Source organism: Thalia democratica, chromosome 6 (assembly GCF_965202585.1).
Source record: "Thalia democratica chromosome 6, ktThaDemo2.hap1.1, whole genome shotgun sequence".
Lineage (NCBI taxonomy): Eukaryota > Metazoa > Chordata > Thaliacea > Salpida > Salpidae > Thalia > Thalia democratica.
The window spans coordinates 41,307,395-41,334,968 of NC_139170.1; the positions used below are offsets into that span (position 1 = coordinate 41,307,395).

General features: G+C 26.4%; 2 protein-coding genes across 2 annotated transcripts; both read left to right on the forward strand.

Moving 5' to 3' along the window:
- Positions 1-8,251: 8,251 nt before the first annotated feature.
- On the forward strand, positions 8,252-10,753 carry LOC145839077 (kelch-like protein 7). The gene is made up of 2 exons (XM_082946688.1): positions 8,252-8,390; positions 9,240-10,753. Exons 1-2 carry the CDS (start codon positions 8,252-8,254, stop codon positions 10,751-10,753), a joined length of 1,653 nt encoding a protein of 550 aa, XP_082802814.1.
- A 4,969-nt stretch (positions 10,754-15,722) lies between these two features.
- On the forward strand, positions 15,723-22,551 carry LOC145838286 (cytokine receptor-like factor 3). Its single transcript, XM_082945854.1, has 4 exons — positions 15,723-15,926; positions 18,578-18,902; positions 19,158-19,812; positions 21,616-22,551. The coding sequence occupies exons 1-4, from the start codon at positions 15,747-15,749 to the stop codon at positions 21,821-21,823; spliced, it is 1,368 nt and encodes a 455-aa protein (XP_082801980.1). The 5' UTR covers positions 15,723-15,746; the 3' UTR covers positions 21,824-22,551.
- The last annotated feature ends 5,023 nt before the right edge of the window (positions 22,552-27,574 follow it).

Genomic DNA, 27,574 nt, shown 5'->3' on the forward strand with positions numbered 1-27,574 from the left:
TTGAAAGCTAAGTTCAATTAGATAACTGCTCGACAATTTTGTCTCTTAAACAGTTTGCGTTAAGTTTAAGTTGAACTAAGTTTATTAAATGCAACAGAAAACATATTTTCGATGACTCTGTCTTATTTTTGTCGCAGAGCTTAATAGTTTATAGTGTAAAGTTTTTAAAAGAAGTGTTTGCCCTTTTCAAAGGTAAAACCTAAATTTGGTTATCTAGCATTGTTTTTTTATAAAATAATTGAGTAAAAATATACGATTAAGCCTTTTAAAAAACTATTAGATCAAAGCAGTTATTGTCTATTGCACATAAATCTTGACACAAACGTGTCAATAGTTTTTATTATGTTGTTTTTTTTTATTACATTGTTTGTTCAAGGTACAAGTGAAGTTATCTGATAGGCTTAATATAGTATACTAATAAGGTTGTTGTACAACTTTATTGATATTAAAACTTTATTTTTGAAAACTTAGTTAAACTAAACAAATACGCTTGTAAACTAGGATGGCTCATTATCTACCAACAAATATTCTCGTATCACTCTAACTGAATTTTACGCTATTAATATAACGACATTGATGCTCAGTTGAGTTAAGTCGATACGACTAAGTTTTACTGGTAAAAACAGATCGTCAGGTACAAAACAAAGATGCTATTAAAGATGTAACCTTAAAAGTAAATGCTTTGTGTATAAATTTAATGTTTCGTGTTTAAAATTTAATTTTTTAGGTATGACTGGATAAAACAAGATAGTTTTAGTACAAAATGTACTTTTTTAAATATACTCTTTTCAAGTTTTGTAAGAACAACTTATGCTAAATAAAAAATTAAGAATCACTTCAAAAACAATAAAAAACCGTTAATTTAGTTAAAACTAAACCAATAAGTTTTAGAAACTTTTTTTTCTGCATTAGATTAATACGGTAATAACGTTTTTATGAAAACACAGTAGATTGTAAACATAATATATAAATTTAGTCAGCAAAAATAATACAGTGATATATGACGAAAACCTTAAGCTAAGTAGTCGGCTTTTTCAAAGATGAAAGAAGCAATATAGGTACAAAACAGAAACCTCAAGTTGATTTGATGATAGATCTTGTTATTTCTTAACTGTATAACATCAAAAACTTTAAAAAATATATTTAAGTATATATGTAAATAAAAAAGTATGCATATATATGTATTTAATATATATCAAACTAAAGCTTATATTGCTTTCTACACACATTGAAAAAAAAATTCAAACAACATAGTTTGATGGGTATTTTCTTCTGACCATTTTATTAGTATTATCAGTATTATAAATGAGCATATATACATTGTTACCCCTAAATCTTACCATTGATGGGTTTTCTTTTTACTCTCGTGCATAAATGAACAATTTGGTTCTTTTATGTGTAAAAGAAAAAACGTGTTAAAGTTTCTCTAAAAATTATAAGACAGCTTTTGTTTAAATAAAGAATTTTATGATTTTAAGCTCATTATTGTTGTAAAAAGTTTCAATGTAGTAAGCATTACCAAAATTGCTTATTCAAATAAGTATTTAGTATATTATTTATTATTACTTTATAATTACTGCATTTGTACTAAGGGCCTAAAAATTGATAAATTATCCTTAATATTTATACCTAGCATTAATTATTAACTATATATCAGTTTGTTGAACGATAAAAAATCCGCTTAAAATATTCGGTCATAGGACCTGGTGTGCTAATAACTTTTCAGTCATCGATTCACGGCTGCAGTTTAATGTCTTCTCCGGAACAAAACTAGTAAATATTAACAAGATAAGAAAAATTACTTTTGTGTTGTTGACTATATTACAACTCTTCGTAGTATCTTAATAAAATTTTATTTTTTTAACTTGATTGTAAAAGAAACCCTTAATTAGCTCCATATTTTTTTATATAAAAGTGGTGATATAAGTATATAATTACGACAGTACATAAATATTGACCTAAAAATTTCAGCTTAAAATTATATTGAAAGGTTATTAAAATTCACCTACATTCATTACTTGTAGAAAGTAAAATTAATAAGAAGCAATTTTTTATTTATTTTAAGTAAATAAAAAACTAAATATTGGTTGAAAACAAGTAGATTCCTGCACATTGTTTAGCGTTATGTTTTCCTGTTCAAAACTTGACTATGTATATGGTGTCTAAGTTTTTGTTTTTATAAATAACTAAAATTTAGCATGTCTTTTCAGCTAACCGACAAAAAATTAATATAATAACATTGTAATATTTTTACTAAATTGGTTTTTACTCAAAAATAATCTAACCGCTCCTTAAATGAACTATTATGAATATGTAAAATAAAGTAATCAAAAAGTCTTGTATACTAGTTAAACTTTTAAGCAAAACTGTTTATCATTGTGTACATATATGAAAATAAGAAAGTGATTAAATGCTAAAAGTATTTTTGTATTTTTTTTTTGTAACACATATAAGTTTTTCAGAGTAATACTAATATAAAAATTTAGTAAGCTATAAAAAATTGTTAAAAACAAACTTTGTAAATATTTTTAAGAGTTGTAGAGTAAAACTTTTAAATAGGGGTGTTAAATATTCTTAAATGTCAGGCCAAATGTGAAAAAAAATGTCCTTGGCAGTCAGTAGTGTCTTAGTTACTTTTAAATCACAAAAATTAATCAGCTGTATAATTCATTTTGAAAAATACTAGCTCTATGTGACCTTTTATAATACATCTAGAGTAGAAATTAAAATGGGATGAAGGTAGTCTTCCTCTTTTGATTTTACAGACCGGACAGGATTGAATTTTAGATAAACATAAATAAAAGAACCATTAAAATAATCAGTCACAGTCTTATACAAGCACTTTGAAGAGATCTTTCGTTTATTAAAAAACAAACATTTTCAATTCTGTAGAAAACAAAAAACTATACTAGCAACTAGAGAAAATTAAATACCGTAAATTAAATATTTTTAGTATAATTTAAAATAAAACTAAAAACTACCATATCATTAAAATACTGAATTTCATACTTTTACTTTAAAATTAATGGAACACTTATATTTGAGATAAGTCAGTAAAGTTTGATATAATTTTTCAATTTGAGAAACTGAGAAAACGACACTTTAGAAAATTATTTTTGTTTACTGTAACTAAGAAAAACTATTTCTATAAACAACTAACAATTAAAAAAATCTCTTGTGTTGTATTTGATAAAAAACTTTTGATGACATTCTCAATTTTTTATTAAAACTATTCCTTAAAAACACTGTTTAAATTATTTTTTGCCTTAGTTTTTTTAATCCACCATTGCTCTGTGTAGTCTAAATTAGTTCTTATAGGGCTTTCTAAAAACTGGACTGTGTAGGCATTTTCTATCTTTTCTGGTTTAATGTTTTTTTGAAATTTATTATAATGTATACTTAGAGTAAATTGGTCTTTTTTTTCATGGTTTAGTTCAGTTTTATTGTCAGTACTTTTATTATAGTTTCCAAAATTTCCACACAAAGCACACTTTTCACATTCAGCTGTTTTTTTGTTTTCTGTTTTTGTAAAATTATTTTTGTTTATTAGTATATTTCTCAGTGTTTTTGGTCTCTTATAAGTTAATCTTAATAATTCTGTAGTATAACGTTGTTCATTTTTGCTAAAGTTTATAAATTGTTTAAAGCTGGTTGCCCAAGTCACTTTTTCACTTTGTTCTGATTTTTTATGTTATTTGTATTAGGATCTTTATTACATACTTTATCTAATTCATTAAAGGTATTATTCATTAATTTTTTACTAAAACTTGATCTACTGCATTTAATTTTTAAATTAATTAGTGCCTTTTCATAATCTTCTGTTTTTTAATTTAATTTTTTAAGTTTACTAGCTTCTGATAAAATTATTCCTCTAAAAACATGTGTTTGATGGTAAGAATTGCCATTTAAAAATTTTACTGACTTTGCTGTGGGTTTGGTGTGGTTTACTGTTTTAAATCCGTTTATTTCAGAGCTATTTATAATATGTAAAATATCTAAAAATTCCAGTTGTTTTTCTTCTTCTGTACTTGAGATTTTTTTAAATTGTAAATTTAGATCATGAGATTGAAATTTTTTTGTGAGTTAATCTTGAATAAAAATAGATTTATCTGCTGGGCACAAAAAAATAATGTCGTCTATATATCTTTTATAAATAAAACATAATTTTAAAAAGTTTAATTTTTTAGTTACAAAATGGAGGGCAATATTTGCCAGTGAGACGCTGAAATATTCTTCTTTAGGTATCCCTTGGTTATTTGTGTATGACTATTTTTAAAACTAACATAATTGTTTTCTAAGCAGAACATTATTGTTTTTACTATTTGTTTATTTTGTTTTCAGTTATAATGAGTACAAACTTTCAGGCAATCTTCAAGGGAGCTTTTTATCAGAATTCTTTTGAGGGATGGGTATAGGTTTTTAACATCTGCTGTGATTATATTAATTTCTTCTGTAATTTCATTTTTTTCTAACTAAATAATTCTTCTAGGTATTGGTCACTATCTTTGCAAAATTCATTAATTTCAGTTTTACAGTAGTTTATTGCAATATTTTAATAAGGTTTTGGAGCATGGTGGTAATTCTAGATAAAAAACTGTTGCCTATAGCCCCAATCATTCTTGTAGGTATTTCTCTTATATTTTTTGTTTTCACTTGTTATGGATTTAATTTATGAGTTTTGAATGTTGGATATATATGTCCTGGGTTATTGTTTTCGAAATATTTAGCTTTTCGACCTGTAATTTTCGACAGTAATCCACTTTTGTTAACTTTTTTTTTTCTTATTGTGAAGAATAATGTGTTTTCATCTATTACAATAATTTTGTTTAAATTTTCTACTTTAAGTTCTGCTTTTACTTTGGTTTGATTTATAAAATTTGTTAAAGATGTATTTGTCCTGATTTCTTCAAATTTTTTAAGTTCTTCAGAAACTATGTGTGGGTAGTCTTAAAAATTTAGTATTAAAATTTTTCCATCTTTGTCTAAGTTAATTATAACTTTTTTATTCTGGTTTACTAGTTTTTTTGATTCTCTTAATGCTATTTTCATTTCATTATTCAAGTTATTTTTCAATTTAAAATTTTGTTTTACTTTTTCTTTTAAGCCTTCCATTTTTCTGTGTATTGAATTTTTTTTTAATTGTTTGTTGTTTATAGAAATAGTTTTTCTTAGTTACAGTAAACAAAAATAATTTTCTAAAGTGTCGTTTTCTCAGTTTCTCAAATTGAAAAAATTATATCAAACTTTACTGACTAATTTCAAATATAAGTGTTCCATTAATTTTAAAGTAAAAGTATGAAATTCAGTATTTTAATGATATGGTAGTTTTTAGTTTTATTTTAAATTTTACTAAAAATATTTAATTTACGGTAATTAATTTTCTCTAGTTGCTAGTATATTTTTTTGTTTTCTACAGAATTGAAAATGTTTGTTTTTTAATAAACGGAAGATCTCTTCAAAGTGCTTGTATAAGACTGTGACTGATTATTTTAATGGTTCTTCCATTTTTATTTATGTACATCTGGAGTAGGGGTGGGCAACGTTTTTCAATCAACGGGCCGGATCCTGAAAAATTTAGTCTTTTGCGGGGCAGAGCTTTTCGAATTAGTGATTTACCGGATCCAGTATCCGGATCAAGCCGAATAATGACTTTTTAGATCCGAATCCGACTGGAAACTAATTTTAAGTCGAGATACAGATCCGGTCGGGTTCTATTGTAAATAAAAATTTCGGATCCGGCTGGAATATAAATTTATGGATACAGATGATCCCTTTTTTAATCATTCAAATTCAAAAAACTTTCTCAAGTCTGACAACTTAAGATGTAGATTGAGACATGTCAGATGTTTAAATAATGTCTATAAAATGAATTGACATTATAAATGAAGGTACGTATGTAAAATATCGTACTTAAAAAAAATATTTTGCTTGGGGTAATTTTCAAAAAAGCAATCCAACTAAGTTAGAACAACACGAAATATTAGGACAAAATGGTGTATTTATTAGTAGACAGTTTATAAAGTAATTTTTTAGCATGTTGTTGAAGTCAAACTCTTACAGTTTTGTTTCGTAAAAATATGATACAAAGTTTTGTAAAAATTTTGTAATATTGACCCTTTGCAGACATATAAAATTGCTCGCGAGCCGGTCATTTTCATTTGCGAGCCGGATCCCATTAAAGTTTAAAAAACAGTCGGGGGTCGGTCATTTTTACTCTGCAGGCCGGATCCGGCCCGCCGTCCGTACGTTGCCCACCCTTAATCTAGAGTAAGTTTCGAGTATACTGTATATTGTGTTACGAGAAGTTTTTTTTTTTTTTGCTTTTCATTTTTAATTGAGAAACATCTAATCCTAATTTATATTTCTTTTACTTTTCAATAGTTTAAAAACTACTTTTTTATGAATTTTATAATATTTTTTCTACGCTTTTAAGATAAAAAACTCAAGATAGGTGTAAATTTAAAATAAAAATACTTTTTAGTAATACCTTTATTTAGAAACCTAAGAAAGTATATTGTAAAAACTCATTTTCTTGTATCTGACAGCAAAGTTATTAAAGAGTTTTAAAATTATTTACAACAATTTAAAATCAGTAATTTAACTAAATGTTACAATATTTCATTAAACTAAAGCTAAAAAAGTATTCACTATTGAAACCACCTTTTAAAACTTGTACCAAAACTTTTGTTTTAGGTGCTTAACTAATCAACTTTGGCTTTTGTCAATTAGTAATTTGATTTAAAATACTATATTGTTAAAAATAGATACTTAATTTCAAGCTAGTTTATCAAAATAAAATATTTAGTTTACAATTTTCATTAAAAAATAGATTTCCTAGTAGATAGTATAAATAAATTTTAATTCAATTTATATATACTGTATACAACTAGATAGAAAAATATGATTAACTGTAAACTTAGTTAACATTAAGTTATATAAATGTTAATATTTATTTATTTAATCTATAACTTGTTTTGTAAGTGTACTAAAACCATACTGTTTGATATTCATGGAACCTACATCCTGGTATTTCTAACTGAAACTAGAGTAAGTCAGTATACATGCACTAAAACTTTTTAATTTTGTTTTAAATATTCACAAATCAGATTTTTTTTAAATAGTTGAAATTAGTCAACCAGAACACAAGTATCTCAGACAAAGTTATCAGTGATACATAGTTGTTTAATATACTTGGAGACTGAAATTTAGAATTTTACTTGTGCAAATTTATAAGTATATTTTTTATGGTTGAAGTATAAAAAACACTATCTCAACAATATTTAATTGTTTGAGTTCTTTAAACATTTTATAGTTTATATTAATTTAAGTTTTAAAGTACTTTTCGATCAAAGTTAAACTGTTGCTAAGTTTAATCTAGTTCAAGTTGTTTATAAAAGTAACTTATATTTTTGAAACAGTTTTTTGTGATTTTTTTATGTAATACAGGGTTGCAAAAATACCAAAATCTGGAAAAACATAGAATTTGACAATTTAGCCTTAAATCTAGAAAAACATGGAATTTGAGAAATTTTGAAAAAGAAAACCTGGAAAAATTTAGAACTTTGAAGAAAAGTCTTGAAAAATCTGGAATTTTAAACAGTTTTTACATGTTAAGTAGTAATATTTAGATTTGACACAAAAAAGAATCATATAGATTAAAAATTTTTGTCATCTTCAATTTCGTTATTAAAAAACACAATTAAAGTAGCCTTACAGTTGCTTTATATATTTTTATACTGTTTAACACAGTTTTTTTTACCTTAGGCGTAACTTTAAACTAACAGTAGACCTTAAAATGTGTATTTTTAAAAACCTGGAGGAAATTTGACAAAAGGATTTAGCAACCCTGCAACCCTGATAATAGATATATCGCTGAAACTGTCTGATTTTTATCAAGTAGATTAAGATGGCATATAGTAAGTATAAGATAGAAATTAAATAGTTCAAGATTTAATTATGATGAGTAGTACCAATTAAGTCTACCACAACTCATACCTTATAGTCTTCGGGGTTCTTAATAGTAGTTTGAGACTTGTATTAGATATTGTGAAAGATTCTTAGGAAACTTTTTGGAAGTGCACATACCTTTTTTTTGCGATTTGGGGTGCAAAAATTTTGTTAAGCTTGACGACCACTGATCTTAGTCATTAGAAAAATTATTGAAAATTAAATAAAATTTCACATAGGTAGACTGTAAAACTAATAGTTATACAAGTTAATTAAATTTCAGTCTTTATGTCTTAATATGAAAATGAATACTTTAAAACACAAAAGAGCCTCACCACACAGTCTACCTAAAACCTGTAAAAATGAGAAAAGAAAACCAGATTTTGCTAAATTTTGCAAAGAAAGTGTCATGGCGCGGGAGTATGTTGGCAAAACTGTGGAAGGTAGCTGTTGCTGATTTTCTTATTTTTAAAGTTTTGTATATAAAGAAAAAGTTTAAAATTAAATTGTTAATGTAAAAAATAAAATCTAAATGTTAAGTTTACCATAACATTTTAAGAATCTTCACAGTTTCTTAAACCTGAGAATACAAACTTTAATAAAAAAAAAGACTTATTTAATCATACATTTTAACAACTTTTGTTTTTATAAAAGTTTAAAATGTCAACTTTTGCTTAATTAGATAAATAAAAGTATACTTTACTATTTGTTTTTAAGTTTTAAAATCTATAATGTATTTTTAAATTACTTACATTGTTTGAAGTTAAAAAACTTTTTTTTTTAGTCCAAAAGTAAACCATGTGACAAAATAATGTGAGATTTATTCGTTTAGTTTTTATTTTACTTTTTTCTTAATAAAACTTAATTTTTTCAAACAAATAAAAGTAAGCAACTATAAAAGTCTCTTTAATTAACAAAAAATCATTTCAAATAAAATAAATTTTACAAAGTAGTACCAACAAAATCTACAAATAAAATATTAAACTTGAAAGAAAATGAAGAAAGAGTCGTTTTTTTAAGTTTATAAAATGTTAGACCTTTTTTAAAAATAAACATACAAATTTATTTTTTACACTAGTTTTTTTTTGTAATACTAACTTTTAACTAGTAAACTTATTTTCATTAAACGACTAATATTCTATTAAGAAACAATTTAGAACATCGTTTTGGTTCTAAACTATTTGAACGGATTATGTTTCATTTTCATAAATAAAATATTAATCTACGATAAACTAGATAGCTCCTATTAACCTTTATGGTTTAATAAAAATACTAACAATAAGTTTTATTAGGTTTCAAAGCTGTGAGTTTCCAAAAGAGTTTAGTTGCAGAAGATGACAATCTATTGATATCAATTAAGAACAACAAGGTTATATTAGATAAAGATGAAGAATATAGAATAGGCAGATTAATGGAAACCAAAATTGATTTCAATAATAGCTTAGTTCTTTATAAGTTATCAAATATTTTCAAGCTGTCAGACTCAATTAAAGCTTGTATGTGCTTTATTGAGCGCTGTTTTCCACTAGCTGCTGATTCTCCTAACTTTTTACAGTTAGACTTTTTCTTTATAATAAGAATACTTACAAGCAGTGGACTAAACATTGACTCGGAACTGCAGATATTCGATGCAGCAGATAGGTGGCTGTGTCATGACATAACCGAACGTAGGAAATACGCATTAGACCTTTTGTCTAAGGTACGATTTTCACTCCTATCAGTTCCTGCATTAAATATGATATTAAACAAAAAATCATCCTTTAGCGCTATAAGTGAATGTACTAGCAATATAAAATCCGTTTTGTTTAATAAAGTGAGTTTAAACGCAACAAAGGACGATCAAACCAGCAGATTTTGCAACCAAACTCGTTTTGATAAAGTAGTTTGTAGGGGTAGAGATATTATATATTCTGGTGGGCTAGCAATTTTTACTGATGTTAAATCTTTCAAGATTTGTGAAGTTAACAGTTTGCCACAAATAAGAAGAGGCTGTAAGTGTTTAGGAGCAGTTTGTATTAAAGGAGAAGTTTATGTATTTGGGGGCCTTGATGAGGATAACCATACCATAGTGTCCGTTGAAAAATTCTCGTCTTCCACTAACACTTGGGAACATGTAACTAGAATGCACGATGAACGTAGAAACTTTTCATGCTGTGCTTTCATTGATAGCATTTTTATCGCTGGCGGACTTGTCGAAGGGTCTTTAACAGCAACTTGTCTTGATTTTAACACACAAACTATAAAATGGAAGGAAACTTCAAGAATAGGCGTAAAGAGAAGAAGGTCGGCTTGCTCGGTATTTGAAGGAAGAATCATAGTGTCTGGTGGACATGGTTATGGCGGAGGATATGGTCGTGACAGTGGATTGAGAACTGTTGAAGCGTACGACCATGTAGCTGATGTCTGGTCGAAAATGCCCGATATGTATCAATGGCGATTCGATCACAAATCAGTTGCTGTGAGGAACAAATTGTTTATATTTGGTGGATTCGGTAGTAAGGACACCTGTGAGGTGTTCGATTCGTCTGCTGGCCAGTTCGCAATGATAAACAAACCTCCACCGCATAGCTTATCTCACCCAGTTGAAGTGATTGCTGTAGGAAGCAAGATTTTTGTGTTTCTTAACTTCGGTGTTGTGTTAGTTTACAACTTTGACAACGATACATGGTCGAGCTCGAGAGAATATTGTGAAGCAACAAGTTGTGTGGATATGTTTTCTTGCGTTAAAATTCCTTTAAAAACATGTAGAAATAATGAATTTTCGCGAACCAGGTCCATAGAGAAAACTTTTGAGCACATATTTTGATTTAAAGTAGCAGGAAAAAAAAACTAGTATTGATTTGTCTTATAAAGTATATCGATAATGTACGATTCTTTATTTTTTAATTTTCCAAAAAGTATTTTAAAAGCTAAAATTTGATATAAAAAATATAAAATATATATAATTAAACGTGAATATAATTTTTCTGTGAAAATTTATTTTGGTTTTTGTAAGAACTGTTAAAAAAAAATTCTAAAAACTTTATAAAACTAAAGGTATCAACATTGTTCTTTAATATGATTAGTTTTGACGAAAAATATGAAAAAGCCTGTTATTTTAGAAAAAAACATTAATGTGTCTAAGTTTTTTTCTGTTGTAAATGCCTTTGTTTTATAAATGTTCATTTTGAGCGTGTTTTACTAAAAGAAATCGTTTCATTAAAAACTTTTAGTAATAATTGTTAATACACTTTTTTTATATTAGCCAACTGCAAACTTTTTTTTATGATTTTTGTAGGTATGATTTTAAGTATTTTCTATAAACCGTAAACGAAAATAGACTATGTCAACAGAAATCAAACAAATCATACATTTTCTTAATACTTAAGGAGATGATTTTTAAAAATAGTTTAAAGTAGTTTTAAACAATAAAGTAATACGTAAGACTCCAGAAACAAAAATTACCTTAAGCCCACATCGTATATTTTAGTTTAAACGGAACTTTTGCTAAACAAATAAAAAATTGATCTTCCTTTATAAAACCCAGCACTACTGTTTATTAACTTTTTAAATCTTTTCTTTTTTTAAGTTTCAAGTTATAATATATTAATTTATCAACATAATCGGTCAGCTACGACATTTTTTGATAAGTCCCACCCTAAAACGATGGACCGCCAACTAGAAAAGTTGCCAACCCAAAGTCTACTAAGATTGCGTTAAATAGAAATTAAAAATAGTTCTGATCAAATGCTTCGTATGATGTTGCTTTGTTTTTACTTTTAATGATGAGTTTTAAAGTACTAAAAAAGATAAACCTAGTTTAAAAAAAATATTTTAAAGTGTTAACCTCAAATGGAAATTATTGCATTAAATACGGAGTTAGGTTATTTAACGAATAATATAAACAACATTATTATATGTTAAAAAAAAAGAATTTATTATAAAAATTATAAAAAAAACTAGTCTAATTTTTTAACCAAGTATTATTCCAACATTAAAAGTCAATAATCGTAATTTTATCAACTCTGTCTTTAACTACAGTTTAACAAGATTTCCCCGTGTTTTTTAAAATGTTGCATTACAATAAAAATTTATAATAACAACAAAATATTTAAAGTAGACATTATGTGTGTTCGTATTTGTCAAATAAACGCATATTTATAAAACTAGCTTTTATTAACAGTGATTAAAACTTTTGGTTTACGGTGTCAACTAATTCGAATTCTTTCTCTATTTTTAAGTCAGCTCTAACCCGTTTTTTTCCTAGAGCTCGCGAACGGCAGTTTCTTTACTGTTTTTGACAACTTATATAAACTTTATCTAACCCATGGATAGATTGAACTTTTAAAAGGAAATTGATGAGATGCAAACATAAACAACATACAATTTCGTTTATGAAAAAATTAAAAATATATTTTGATTGATAGCGCTTACCAGGGATTTTTAAATTATTTACGTAAATATTTGTTTTTTAACAGTTCTTTGATGTTTATTAAAAAAAAAAGTGTGTCTATTATTTATTGTATTATTCAACATAAACTATCTTAAAAAAATTAAGAGTGTCATAAAATGAGAGTCAGATGTTTTAAAACTTTAGTTACTTAGTTTATCAAGTTATCAATTTTTTTACTTTAGTTTTACATTGCAATAGAAAACTATTGTTTACAGGTCACAGTTTGTTTATTACAAGCTACACTATTTTTAGTCTTGTTTAGAATTATTTCTGAAAAGGGGGTTTTTTATTATGAGTTTCCTTGTAGCAGTTAACTAATGATGAACTTGGTCAATATCTGCAATGGAAAGAAAAAGAAAGACAATGTGAAACTGAAAAAGAATAATGATCATAAATTCATTACTTATTTTAGAAATTTACAATTTTTTAACCTCAAATTTATTGCAACAGTAAAAATAATTAAATTTATAAGTGTTGACCATGTGTTTATTAATGTTCAACTTATAGAGAACATTTTTCAGGGTTGTTCTTGTATAAAGAGGCCAACAAGAAAAATGTGAATGTACATGATCATAAAAATCGAAATCTTTGGGAGGACACGGTGTGGTGCCCATAGTAGACTATGATTTTTATTTCTTAATATTGGCAGTAATGGGTTTAAAAAAGAGTGCATACCATTTTTTTCCTTTAAGAATTTATTTTTCTAATTAGTTTTAGTTGAAAGAAAAATAAAAAAATTAGCTTAAAATTAAATTTTATTAAAGTTTTAAATAAAACTTATCAAATTTATTTACACATATATGGTGTGAGGCTCAATGACCATAAAGTCTTTCTCCACACCAATCCATTGACCATAGTTGTGAGCATTCACTTTTTTTTTCTTTCTTTACTGAATGTTAATATTTCTTAAAACTTACTATTTTAATTAAAAAAAGACTGACATATTGTGGTTTAGATTGTTTAACTTATTTATACCTGTAAAAGTTTTTGTTCACTTTGAAATTTTAAAGAACACAGTCTCAAACTATTCTTTTTTAAACATAGTCATCTGATTGGAGTAAAATTTAACTTTTATTTGAAAAATGTTAATAGTAATATAAAAAAATATTTCAAAAAACTAGTTTAAGCGTAAGGTTTAGCCTTTTATAAGTAAAGAGCTATTTGAAAAAAGTTTTAATTTCTACCTATCGCAATTATAATTCCTTTCTGGAATTTTAATTAAAAATATTTGCTCATAGTCAGTACTATGAAAAAAGTCTTCCACTGACCATGTTTATATTTAAAGTATGATTGGAAATCAATAAAAAAATCTTCTTAACAGCAAAAATGTAATGAAATATGCAAGAGTAAAACACAAGTAAATACTAAATAAAACCTAATTTGAAGTTTTAGCACTAAAACTTATTTTAATAGTTTTCAAAAAAAATTCTTTAGATAAAAAGTACCTTGCAAGCTACAAATTTTTTTTTACTTGTCCCTACTTTAAGAAAGTGTTAAAAAACATACTTTTGTTTGTTTTAATTTGTTATTGTGATGTCATAATTATTGACAGGGTTTCCTAAAAACCTGGTATCTTTTAAAAACTTGGAATTTTAAAATTTAGGTCAAAAGTTCTTGAATTTGTACATAGCCAATACATGTGCAAATAAAATTTACCAATTCTGTTATTTTAATTTAATAACATCTTAAAACTAAGTATCATCTAAGATAACCAGGAAATTTATTATCATTATTCTTTATCAGTTTCACATTATATTTCTTTCTTTTCATTGCAAAAATAAATATTGCTAAGCTCATTATTAGTTAACTGCTACAAGGAAGCTCATAATAAATAACTCTTTTACAGACATCATTCTAAATAAGGCTTTTGATTTGACACAAATAGTATATCATATAAATATAATGAATAAGTTGTTATTTACGTTTATTTTTACAAAAAAGCACATTCAAAGTAGCTTTACAGCATTTTCAATGTTTTAATACTTTGTGCAACCATTTTTAACTTTTAGTCTAATTTTGTACTAAAAAAGACCCAAAAACATATTTTTTTTAATTGAAAGCCAACTTGAAAGTTTTTATATATTTTTAACAGCATAAAAATGAAGCTCAACTTATTTAATTCCTTAGGACTTGGTGCACAAAAAATCTTTCGGCTATCAAGTTGCACACACTAAGAATACCTTTTAATGTCTTGCCCAGGATGAGGGTCATAAAAAATAGGTAAACAACAATCACCAGAAAAAAAGTATTATATGTAAAATGTGGGGATTTGTACAATTTTATTTTTCTTGAAAATTTTGATTTGTCTTCATAATCACTAAATAGATTGACACCTGACATTTAGCAATAACACACTTTTTTACTTAAGATTTTTATTTATTTATTACAAAACATTATTTTAATTTGCTTGGCAATATGGCCTTGCAGATTCAGATTGATAAACCTTTTACTAAAAAGACTTTATAATACTGCCTAAAAAAACAAATGATCTAGTGTACGAGTTGACAGATTAAAAAAACAGTTTTGATATGCGTTTAACAACCTCTACACTTAACTTTTGCCGTTATTTTAATTTAGGATTATTTTAGTTTTCAAAGTAAAAACTATTATATTAATTTAAATAGGCTTGTAAAGAAAGTAAAATTAATGAAACCATTTTTTATGGCCTGCAAGCTACAATTTGCTATTTGATCCTGAAAAGTAAAATAAGTTATAACACAAAAGTAGTTTGTGTTAAGTTAACCAAAAAAATTATTTTTTAGTTAAGCAAGGTAGCAGTTTTTACTGCACCAACTTTTCTATTGTCTTGATGACCAATAGGTCTTTTTATACACCAAGTCAATTTTTATGAGCATAAGTTTAATGTTCATGAATACATTTTTTTATTTATTACCAACCAGATGTTGGGTGAATTAAAACTTTAAAGTTGATATATATATATAACAGGAGTGCACCTATATTCAAGCTTGGACAATTCAAATTCAAAATTTTTAGGAGTCATAACTTAAAAAGTGTCGTTTGAAAAAAAATGTATGTAGTTCTTATTAATATCTACAAGCCATTTTTCCTTTATTGCAAAATAGATAAATGAAAATTTAAGATGTGTTATAATAAATTTCAAAGTATATTAACTTTAGTAGTTATTAAATATCTCAAGGAATATTCATAAGTTTCCAAAAAAGAAAAATTGGCTGGTAGATATGTATAGACATGCCCTAAAAATGATTTTTTTAATATATATAACTTTTTAAGAAGTGGTCTCTTAATTTTTTGTAATAATTAGAATTTTCATGTATTTATTAAATAAAAGTTTAATATTTTCTAGAGCCCTTTATAATTTAAAAGCATTAAAATATAATTAAACCAAATGGACATTCAACTGAGGGAGGCCATTGAGACTTCAGACAGCGCAAAACAGCACAAATGTCATTTGGAAGAAAAGCAAAACGCACTGAAGACTGCAATTGAACAAGTTGTTCAGAGTGCTGCAGAATCCAGGGAGAATATTGTGAACTATTTTGAAGATCTGAAAAATGAACTTACTGATGTTAGTGGCAAACCGAATAGTTTTTACCATTGTTTAGTGTGTTATTCAAAGTAATTTATGATAATATTGCACTTATGGTATGTATTGTTATTTAACTCTGTTGTTTTTTTTTTTGGAACAGGGTTTACCGAAATTGGGCCATTTGCTGCAAAGGCAGGCCATGAGTAATATAGGGGACCATAAGGCCATAGTTTTTTTAAACTTACACTAGATTTTATAGATTTGGTTATGAAAAGCAAGAAAAAAGTCTGAAGCGTTTTTAAGGGTAATTTTGAAACTTAAACTAGGTATTAGAGGAAACTTTTAGAAATTTAAGGGGCCATAAACTGTAAAAATCCGAGGCCATAAATTAAAACTTACACTAAATATTTTGGAGTTAGTGGTGAAGAAAAAGCAAAAAAAAAAAAGGAGGTCTTAAAAGAAGTTTTAAGAAATCTTGTTGGAGGGGCCATAGTTTTTGTAATTTCTTCCAAGTAAGCCATATGAATAAAAATTTAAGAAAGCTTGATATAGAAGTTCTCTTTTATTACATTTTACATTACTTATCATAAGAAGTTTATTGATTAGTTGCTAAAAGTCTCAAAAAGTTAAGGATTTCAGTTTTGTTAAGACCACAATATGGTATAAGGTTTTTATTAGCTCAGTATTCTGATGCAGATTTTAAATTAACTAAAAAAGTGTTGCAAGTTGTTTTAAATTGAATTTTTTTTTACATAGTATGGTACAAATTGGTGAAAAAAATTATTTTATAAGAAATATAGGATAAAAATTAGTGTTTTTAAGTAGGTTTTGAATAAAAAGTGAAAATCTAAAAGGTTAAAAAAAATGTTTCATAGATTTATATTTTACTTAATAGTCAAGCAATTTTTTTAAACTTTAAAAATATATCTATTTAAAAACGTGAACAGTATTTAGTTTTAATTTATTTTATGTTTAATAAAACTACTTTTTATATTTAATTTTACAATATTTATTTCTTATAACTTTTTCAAATATATTTATATTTAAGTCATGCAAGGAAATCAATTTTAAGTTAATATAACTAAATTTTAATGAAGATTAATATAAAATTCTTTTGATATAATCTTATATAAGAAGCTTTTTTACAAAAACTATTATTAGAACAAGTTTAATTTACTTTTAAAACTAGATCATAGCTTTTTTATAAGTACAAATATTGTTATTGCTTATCTTGACAACTTGAAACATTTTCAACTCTGTTTAATAAAAAAAATAATTGGTATAATTATATATAGTACGTTTTTGTACTAGATTTTTAATATTTAAAAATGCTTAAATTTTTACTTTTTTATATTAATTTCAAGTGTTAAAATAGTTAATAATGACCAATTTCAGTAAAAAATCCGCTCCCTTATTTGTTTTCAAAGTGCTTTCTATAATTTGTTTGCAAATTTTTTTTTTTTTTGAAATTTGATAACAGATATAAGTTTTATACTTTATTTCTTAAGCATTCTTAATTAATGTTACTTGATATATTTAAAAAATTCTGTCAGAACAGAATTTAAAAAAATTAAAAAATAAAAATTTTATAACAAAAAAACAAAAAAAAAATGTTTTTTGTTTATTTTTTATATGATTTTTTTTTTTCAATTTTAAAAAATTCTTTTGACAGAATTTTCTAAATATATCAAGTAACATGTCCTGAAAACTTGAGGTTTTATCTCAAAAAACGTAGAAGAAGATAGATTTTTAGTGAAATAGTCTATTTTTGCCGTTTTAGTTTGCGCCTATTTTATTTAGTTAGGAACCTATTGTTGCCTCTGACTTTGACCGGCTATATCTCAAAAATTGTTTTGAATTTTTTAAATCTGTAAAAAGCATTTTGTAGCTTAGTAAAAACTATATAAAATAAGATCAAAAACTAAAAGGGTGTTTGCCCCCCCTATTCCCTTAATTAGTCTTTTTTAATGATTTATCTCAATATTTATATTTTGCTTATATGCACTTTCTGTATGTTTTTTACTGTTTAAAAAACTTACAATTGCAAATAACCTATTTATATGAGCTATGGTTTTTAATACTTCTATTATTTTATACCCAATAAAAGTGTGGTAGTAAATTCAACATAGAAATGTCAAAAGTTTTAGTGATTTAAATTTTTAAAGATTGTTGCTAATGTATTTTTGATCAAATTAGTTAATTTAAACATTAAAAACTTATAGTAATTAACAATCAAATGTTGGTTAGTTTAATTGTAGGTATATAATATTTTTTAAAATATTCAATTGGGATTTAAAATAAACTTAAACAACATAAAGTTGAGAAAAAAACTATCAATGATGCCAATATTTCTGATTACAATCTATAACTCTTTTACACAAGTTTTGGCTAGTTAATTTCCTTATCAATAAAAAGACTCAAAGACTTCAATACTCACCTTGTATACAAAACACATAGATAAAAGTAAAGCTAAATGCGCAATCAACACTACACAAGTAATCAAAACAAAATTGTGTGATAAAGTTACAAAATAATTAGCGTTATTTCTTTTAATGTATCAGTATTTAAAGGTTTTTAAAGTTCTTACACTTGACAAATTTTTTAAGTTTGATTTGTTTTAGACTTTAAAAACTGTTGAAAATAAACCAAAGCACCTTTAAATGCATAAAACCATTTATACTTTATAACAGGCGTGTGAAAGAAAACAGGAAAGCATGCTGGAACAACTCTCACGCTACGAGCAACGCGCTCTACTGCCGCTGCAAGACTGCCAACAAATCATCAAGGAAGGTTTGATCGAAACAACAGTGGTGGTCGACGCCGGCGAGAAACTGCTCTCGCAAGATCAAGACAGCGAGATTGAGACCAAAGACTTGGAGAAGTTCATTGAAATGGCGAATCGGGTCGAACTTGACATTGTGCCCGAGGTGCCGATGGCTAACGAGGTGGACTACTTCACTGCTGTGCTCGAGGAAGATTTGCCTGGAGATATTTTATATTCCATTGAAAATTCAGGTTTCGTTTTTCTTTATGTTGAAGCTAGCTGTGAACTAGGGGATTTATTGTTTCTGTTATAAAATAAACAACAAATAAAAAACGCTTAAGTTTTTCGCACGTTTGTTCCATTTATTTAAATGGTCATTTACACTTTTATAAATTTTTACTTTCAAATTTGTAATTCATTTTATTTTTTGCCTGCTAACGTTAAAAACTAAATTTTACAAAAGTCTGCCTAATGTAACATGCTTATAAAAAATTACAAACGTTCAGGTCACATATGCAAACGTCCGCCAGTCAAGTTCACCACCCTCACGCAGTACCCCGGTGGCTTGTACATTTCCTGGGAGCTGCAGGAAGACTTCCAACCACCGGAGGGCGCCACCACGCAGTACAGGCTCCAAAGCTGCGTGGGCAAGGTCCACAAGCACACGAAAAACCCCAACTTCAGGGACGAGTACGAGGGGGGAGGGCGGCAGTGCGTGGTGAGGAACCTGACCGCCAAAAGCCTGTACACGTTCAGAATTTGCTGCTGCAGTATTGACGACGGGGACTCACCTAAACGATGGTCGCCGTGGAGCATTTACCATGAAAAAATGGTCCAGATACCACCTCATAAATGGATGATGTCTGATGACGCCAAGGACAGTTACGAGCTTGAAGAAAAAGGCCAAACCGCTCTGAAGACTATAAAGAATGAGGCAGTGATATACACCGGGCCTTCAGAGCACTTTGTTAATTTTCCCGCGCAATTCCGCGTGGATTCGGCGGGAAAGAGGGTGGGAACTGCAGACTGCATTGCAGCAACTTTCAGGCGGGAAAGTGGTGGTGGTCTGCATTTAAAAGATTCAACTTTTGCGTTTCACGCAGACGGAACTGTGTGGATTAACGGTAAGGCGAGCACAACAAGATTTCCTAATTTCTACAGGTTAGTTTGTTGTGACTAGGTAATTTCTGTTTTATTTTTAAATATTTTTTGTATTAAAATTGTTTTAAAGCATCTAAAGTTTAATGGCTTAGATTACTTTGTAAATTGAAAAACCCGTTTGATATTTCAGAACTAATATTTAGTGGTTTTTAATGTTTATTTAAGTTTAAAGTTTTTTTGAAGTAATAAGAATATAATAGAGCTTTCAAAATTAAGTTGTGGTGTTATACGAACAAAATAAAATGCTCAGAAAACTAGTTAAATTTTATACTGGTTGACGGGTACATTTCTAAATGTAATCAAAAGTATTAGATACTTTTTGGTTATGTAATTTAGAGATATAAAACAAACAATAAACTGATGAGATAAGAATAAAAAAATATAAATAAATACTTTTTTAGTGTTTTTACTTATTTTTATCATTTAAAAAAGTTGTTTATACTAAAATTTTCATCAAATTATTAATAACTTTTTGGAGGTATGGTACTTAGTTTCTTGTTAATGCTTACATCAGGGTTTCCAAAAAACCTTGAAACTTGGAAAAACCTCGAATCTGACAATTTAGGCTAAAAAACCTGTAATTTGATAAATTTTGAATAAAAACCTGGAAAAACCTAAAATATTTTAAGAATTTCGACATGTTAAGTAAAGTGTCGATTTGACTCAAAAATCTGTAATATTGATAAGAACTTTTGTCATCATTAAAAATATTTTTTATTAAAAAACATTTAAAGTAGCTTTAGAGTATCTTTTCAATACTTTGTATACTATGTAACACAGTTTCTTATCTTTAAACTAAAAATATACCTAAAAATGTGTACTTTTCAAACCTGGAGGAAATTTTGAAAACCTGGAGAAAATTTGCCAAAAATGTTTGGCAACCCTGTTACATTTTTTTTTTCTGTTATTTTTTCTGTTATTCTTTTCAACGTGTGTTTTAAGTATTGATTTAAATATTTCACTGTCTTAAATGTAACTTTGCCTTATTACGTTTACATTGTAATTTCCTGTTATGCCTTGATGAAATATATTGAAATTGATTAAGTGAGCTATTGCATGGTTATAAATATTAATTGGTTTGAAACATTTGATGTGAACATTTGATGATGGAAAATAATGATTGTTATTTTGTATTTGTTAAACGTTGAAATATTATAATTTATCAAACTAAATTTAATGAGAATAGTTTTTGAGCACTTACTTGAAACATTTTACTTTTACTTTAAAACATTAAACAAACACTTAAAACGAATCATTTTGAAACATTTGTATGATGATTTCATCAGTAAAAAAACACACTTTAGTATTCTTTTATAATTATTAAAGTTGTCAAAGAACTATGTTTCCTAATAAAAGCATAAGAATAGTTTAAAACTTGCTGACACATTCTCAACTAATGATACAAAAAGTACAAAACTACATGTTTTTTTTTCAACAAATTTATTTTAGCGTTAATATAACTTACTTCTAAAGTTTTCCACTCTTCTTACAGTTTTGCATCTATTTTAATACTAGTATACGATTTTTTTTAATTTTAAGGATAAAAAAATTCAGTTACAAAATAAAAACATAACACTCTTAGTTGAAAGAAGCTTTGAAAGTTGACCAATTAAGGAATATGAAAAAATTGTTCTTAATATTGTAACATTGCAACTATTATATTCCCACAGAGGCATGGTAGTAATGCAAATGAAGCTACTGTCATATTATTATTCAAAAATATACTGAGTTGTTTTTTCCCGATAAATTTTCATTGTAAAATAATACACAAAGAAAATAGTTATAGTAATTATATTAACACAGAGGTATGGTGGCAACATTCGTGATAATATGGGACCGTGGAGTTTCCAGGAAGGTTACCATGGAAACGAGGCTGGGTGTCAAGCTGTCGGTTGGCAACAGTGAAGCGTTGTTCCACTGGCAACCTTTCAAGCACGACACCAAGTGTTCGAAGGAATTGAGCTTCGCCATGCACTTCAAACTACCCGGATGGAAAGTTACTGTTTATTAAAAATAATTAGCTTTTTTCTTTTAGTTTAATATTCAAAATTAAAAAAAAAATTGAGACTTTTCTTTACGGGTAAGTAAATTACTTTGTTTAAGTTATAACAACCTTTTATTAAAGCTTTAAAAATAATTATTGCACTCTTTTTATTTGTGGTGAAAAGTAGTGTTTTCCAAAGTATGCACAGTAAGATAAGTACTTCTTGTAAAGTGTGCATTTAGAAACACTGCTATATAGTGCTGACAAAAATCTCGTCCATTCTACTCTTCATCTTATTTAGAAATTTCAAATAACTTTTTGAGACCAATAGTTTTTTAGATACCTAAAGTTTTATTTTACAGCTTTCAAAATCATGTAAGAGAACTTATAATTAATAAGCTTATATAACAAAAGTTTTAATGCATATTTCTCAATAGTTATTTTTTCATGTAGGTGATATTGAGTCAAATCAAAATTTTATGTATTATATTTTAACTTATCATTCCATATACAGCTTATTTAAAATGTACTAGCAAATCATTTAAATCAAACTATTTGATATTATTGTGTCTGAGTTTATGACTTGTGTCTTTCTTTGACTTTTATTTATTTTACGTTTTGTTTTTGTCTTTTTATGTCTTCGTTTTCAAATGTTCAATTCCACATTATGCAGAACTATTCAATTAGTACACATTAGGTTTATATAAAAATCATCTCAGTATTTCCTTGCCAAGCAAGATTATTAGCATTTAAAAGCATTTTTTCCCTTTTTTTTTTAAATAAAGTTTGTCTTATAACTTTAAACATATAAGCATTTCAATATCATCATATTAAATTATGTTCAAGCATTAATAGCTTTTCAAATTAACATTTTTTTATGTTTTGTTAAGGTCTGTTATTGAAAAGATATATTTTTGCCAAGGTTATTTTATAGTTTATTGTAACTACAATGTTAAAACTAAGATCTTTTTTTGTACTGAAATGAAAATAGTTATACTAAGCTAAATACTTAGTTTTAGTGAACTAACCTTAAAATTTTAGCAAATAGTTTGTACACAATAAGAAAATTTGTTTGAGATAAAATATTTTACTTGATCTAATTCTATATACGTTTTATAAACATTAATTATTAATTGTAAGCATTTATTACTTAATATATTTAAGTTGTAAATAAATACAAATTGAGAATTGAAAAAACTAATGAATATAAAACATTTAATTTCAACCATGATATAATTTGACTTTTAATCTATGTAAAATCCAAAACAAAAGTTTCATTGTTAAAAAATTAATGTAATATTTAGCAGCATTATAAACATTTTTTTTTCAGAATTATGTCTCTAAATAGCTATTAATTATATTCACAAGTCTGGAAATTTGAACAAAACAGGCACTGTTCTTACTTTTGTTTTATAGTTTACTTTTTTTTTCGGATCAGTAATTAACAAATACTTTTTTTTTTCTATAGCTCTATCATTTAGATTTAAATTAAGACCATTATTTAGTGAACAGTTAACACAGTTACTTATATGAAATGTTGTTTAATTAAAACTCTTCTAACCTAAAACGGAAAAATATGTCTGCTAAATTTTAAGCAATGCTTTGAAATATAATTTTCACAACCTTTTTAATACTTGTTAAATAATTTATATACGTTTCAAGCGAGAGATTTAATAGTTAGTCAGAGTGTATTCTGTCAATCCTTTACTAATATAATGCCAGAAGTGATTGAGTTTTTTTTAAATTTTATTGAGTTAAACAGTTTATATTTTAGTTTTACTTTTAAATCTTCAATTTGTTAAGTTCAAAACTTTCAACTAAAAAATGTCATTGTCTAATACTTCACATTATAGTACAATGAGAAAGCAAGGTTGTTTTTAATGCAGCATTCCGGACGGCATTAAATTTTAGCTTACAAGTATGGTAACAACCACTAAGTTTAAGAAAATATATGTAGATAACAGGGTTGCCACTCGGTCAGGAAAAAATTTTAAAAAATGACAAAATCCAGGAAAAAATGGGGGGTTTTGAAAAAAATTCAGGAAATTTGATAAAATTTTTAAAAAAGTCAGATTTTGTCAGTTTAAATTTACAAAATTCCTTGTTTTCCAAAGCCTTCAAATTGTAAAAATTAGTTAAAAGTCCTTTAAAGTCAGAAAAACATTGAAAAATTTTTCTAGAAATTTACAAAATTATTTAAGTTCCAATGCCTTCATCTGGTATAAATTAATAAAATATCCTTTACAAAACTGCAAAAATTTTATATTAACATATTGAACAAAAGACCTACTTGTACTTTACTTGAACAAGCAGATTTTGTAAGCTTTTTAGTATTGATGATCTGTAGTAAAGACACTTCCATAGTAAAACTGTGATACATACAAAAAGTTTATCTAGAATAATTTTAGAGTACCAAAAGAAATGAAGCCAACAAGTTGTGGCTTGATTTAGAGAAAAGATTCTCTTCAAAAAGTATAGGGGCAGCAGATGAGAGCGATTTAAATAAAGTGAGGCAAATGATTTTAACTGCCAAGAAAATGAAGCGAAATGAAGTTCAGCTGAAGGAAACCATATCTTCATTAGATGAAGAGGTTGAAGTGCTAATAAAAAACGGAGAAAATAAATTTTAGTACATACATTCGAAAAGACAGTATTTGATTAAGTTTTTTGTTTGTTATTGTTTTAAGGTTTGAGTTGTGAAAGTTCCTTATATGTCGTTTGTTTATCTAGATACATTTATGCTAGGAAATACTAAAAAATTGTGTTCTTTATTGTTTTAAGGTTTCAATTGTAAAAATTTGTATTTGTTTTAAGATTTTAGCTGTGAAAGTTCGTTATTAATTCAAAGTTTTAATTGTAAAAGTTCCTTATATGTCGTTTGTTTATCTAGATACAGTTATGCTAAGCAATACTAAAAAAATTGTGCGTTTTTTCAGACAAGCTGTGTTTATAAGGTAGTACTACAAGTATTTTGCTGATAGAGCTGTTTATTACAAACATTAATCATACACAGATGGTTTAAGTGATGTACTGGAAGTTTGATGATAAAATTCAGCAAAAAACTGTTGTTTTTAACCTGTATAAAAATTAGATTGAAAGCTTTATATAGTTTCAAGTGTTAGATTATGTATTTTAGAATAAGTTTAATTTAAGAGTTTGATTTAGAAAAGTCAGGAAAATTTAGGTAAAAAGTCAGGAAAAAGTCAGTCAATTTTCTCAGCTTGATCAGTGGCAACCATGAGATAATTGACTGGTAAAGAGTTTGTCATATAGACAGGGCCAAATGTTTTAAAGCTTTAGTAAAGTAAGTGATTAATTAAACAAGTCTAAAAATCCTGTTTTGAACCTTTTTTAGTAAAACTGTGATATCTACGTTGCTACAAAATCCATTAGAATATTTTATGAAATGTAAATTTATTACATTAAGTTTGAAAGTGGTAAAAGTAATAAAAATAACTTACAGTTATGACGAGATGAAAAAAGAGACTTCAGAAAAGTAGGTTAAAAAAAGGTTGATAATAGTTTCTTAAAAACACAGATTTTTTGGAAAACAGTTAACTAATTTGTTTTTTTACAAATATAAAACAGCTTAATCAACTTGAATAATTTTAAATTTGAAAACTTTATTTACTACAAAATTCAATTAAAATAATAAGGTTTCAGTTTACTATACTTACTCGATTATATTCAAATATACAGTTCCAAATATCTACAAAAGTATTTTAAAGACAAATTTAAGTATACTAAACATTAAACTGTATTACCAAAAAACTTAACACAGCCTAAAATCACTTTTTTTAAAATTATTAATTTTTACAAAAAAAAAAGTTTCTCAAACACTATTTAAATTTGAAACTTTGTAAAGAAATATTCCTAACTTTTAAGTGTCTGGACCATTGTTGTTATAACAAAAAAAAGTTTATTCACTTTAGTACTCAATTTACCAACTCTGATCTGGACATATTCTGTGAAAAGTCTTAAAAACTTTGAGTAATGTAGCTTTACTAAGAATAAGCTGTTGTTAAAATATTTATTGTTTTGTAGTTTAATAAAAAGTTTTTTTCAGAAAATTTTGTTATTTTTTGTAGAATATGACATTTTTTCTTTACCTAAACGATTACACTTTGTAAAGTACTGCTATTGTATCTTATTTACTATTTATATGTAAAACGTAAAAAAAAAAGTTAGACTTTTATTGCTTAAAATTTTACAATGATAAAAATGTACAAGCTAAGTACTATCTAAAAATTAAGTACAGCAACATATTGAAATCAAGAGGTAGAGTTACAGCTAAACGATAGATATAAATTAAAACTTAAGTTATGAAAAAGTTATTCTTACATAACAAAACAAGTATCCCAAAAATGTAATAAATCTAACTTTTATATTTATTGTTTGGTGAACTTGGTTGCATCTCATTGTTCTGACCGTTCTTCATTGTGATGTTTTGCAACTTGGACCCACTGTGGGTGATAAACAGTGCGGCCTTCGTTTTTCGGGTCAGTAAAATCAAAGTAAATATTTCGTCGATCGTGAGTAGAAACCCCTGGTATAAGTGTTATACACAATATTTTGCCCTCATCACACATTTTTTCGATTTCTATCTGGTCTATGAGGTAAATAAAATTTACACCTTCCTCTAAAAAACTCTCTAAAATGCTGGAATCATGTGTAAAATCACCAAAAGGATCATTACTGACATCATCTTCACAAAAAAATGAAATCTTGCCTAGGGAAAAGGTAAGCTTTCCGGGAATCGGGTTTCTTCTTTCTAAAACATAATCAGGAACTTCATCATTTTCAGGTCCTCTACCCAGATATTTTACAAAATAGGGAAATATTCCACCTTTTTTAAATTTTCTTAAATCATTCGCGCGACACGATTTCATTGTTGTGGTTAAACTTTTGTAAAAATTTTTATCTCTTTGCATAAAAATAAATATTAGGGTATTTGAAATCAAAATTATTAAAATACTGTTATGCGATGTAATTAGTGACCTATATAGATTTGTAAAAACAAAAAATTCTTCATCTATTAAAGTTGAATAAACTTATATTTAGTTTGTGATAAAAATATTTATTGAACGCAAATATTAAAAGATTTTCTAACTTAAAATAATATAAAACTATGCTTTTCGAATTTCGTTTTGCAAAAACAGTTAGCTAGTAAGCAAAGTCTGTTAACTAATATGAATGTGTTTTGAATATTTAACAGAATTATCAGCTTAAGCTAAATATAGTTACTATTTGATATTATTCATACAAACGTTTAATCATAATTATATTTATTAAAAGTATAAATGTCTGGCCAAAAAGTAGTCTTTAGCCTGAAGAAACCTAGGTGAACACAAGTAAAATTGATCTTACATTTAAATAAGCTTTTAACTTAATTTTCGGTGCACAATAACTAATTATACTTAACAGATGATCAATAATAGTGATCATTAATAGTTTTTAGCTTCTAAATAGTTTTTTATGTATTGATATACTTTTTAAACTTATCGACCTACAAAAATTTTTTCATCCAATATGGCCAACAAAAAACTTTTTAAGACAATTCTGGCCGACCAACTAGAAACGTTTTTTACTCCTAATGTATATAAATAAAAATTACTAACGTGCTACATAAAGTTTTAGATTAGATTGATTATTTGATACCAAGTTTTAATTTTTTTTTTATTTATTAACTACATTCAGGATTATGATTTTTTTCAATGCAAGTACGTACTGGTTTAACTACTGTAAGCTTTTATTTTCTACTGATTTTGTTAGAGTTTA

Bases quoted from the DNA above. Each gene is read 5' to 3' on its own strand.
- LOC145839077 (XM_082946688.1), top strand. From the start codon at position 8,252: ATGAATACTTTAAAACACAAAAGAGCCTCACCACACAGTCTACCTAAA. The intron at 8,391-9,239 runs GTAGCTGTTGCT...AAGTTTTATTAG, and splicing joins TGTTGGCAAAACTGTGGAAG to GTTTCAAAGCTGTGAGTTTC.
- LOC145838286 (XM_082945854.1), top strand. From the start codon at position 15,747: ATGGACATTCAACTGAGGGAGGCCATTGAGACTTCAGACAGCGCAAAA. The intron at 18,903-19,157 runs GTTTCGTTTTTC...ACAAACGTTCAG, and splicing joins ATATTCCATTGAAAATTCAG to GTCACATATGCAAACGTCCG. The intron at 19,813-21,615 runs GTTAGTTTGTTG...ATATTAACACAG, and splicing joins AGATTTCCTAATTTCTACAG to AGGTATGGTGGCAACATTCG.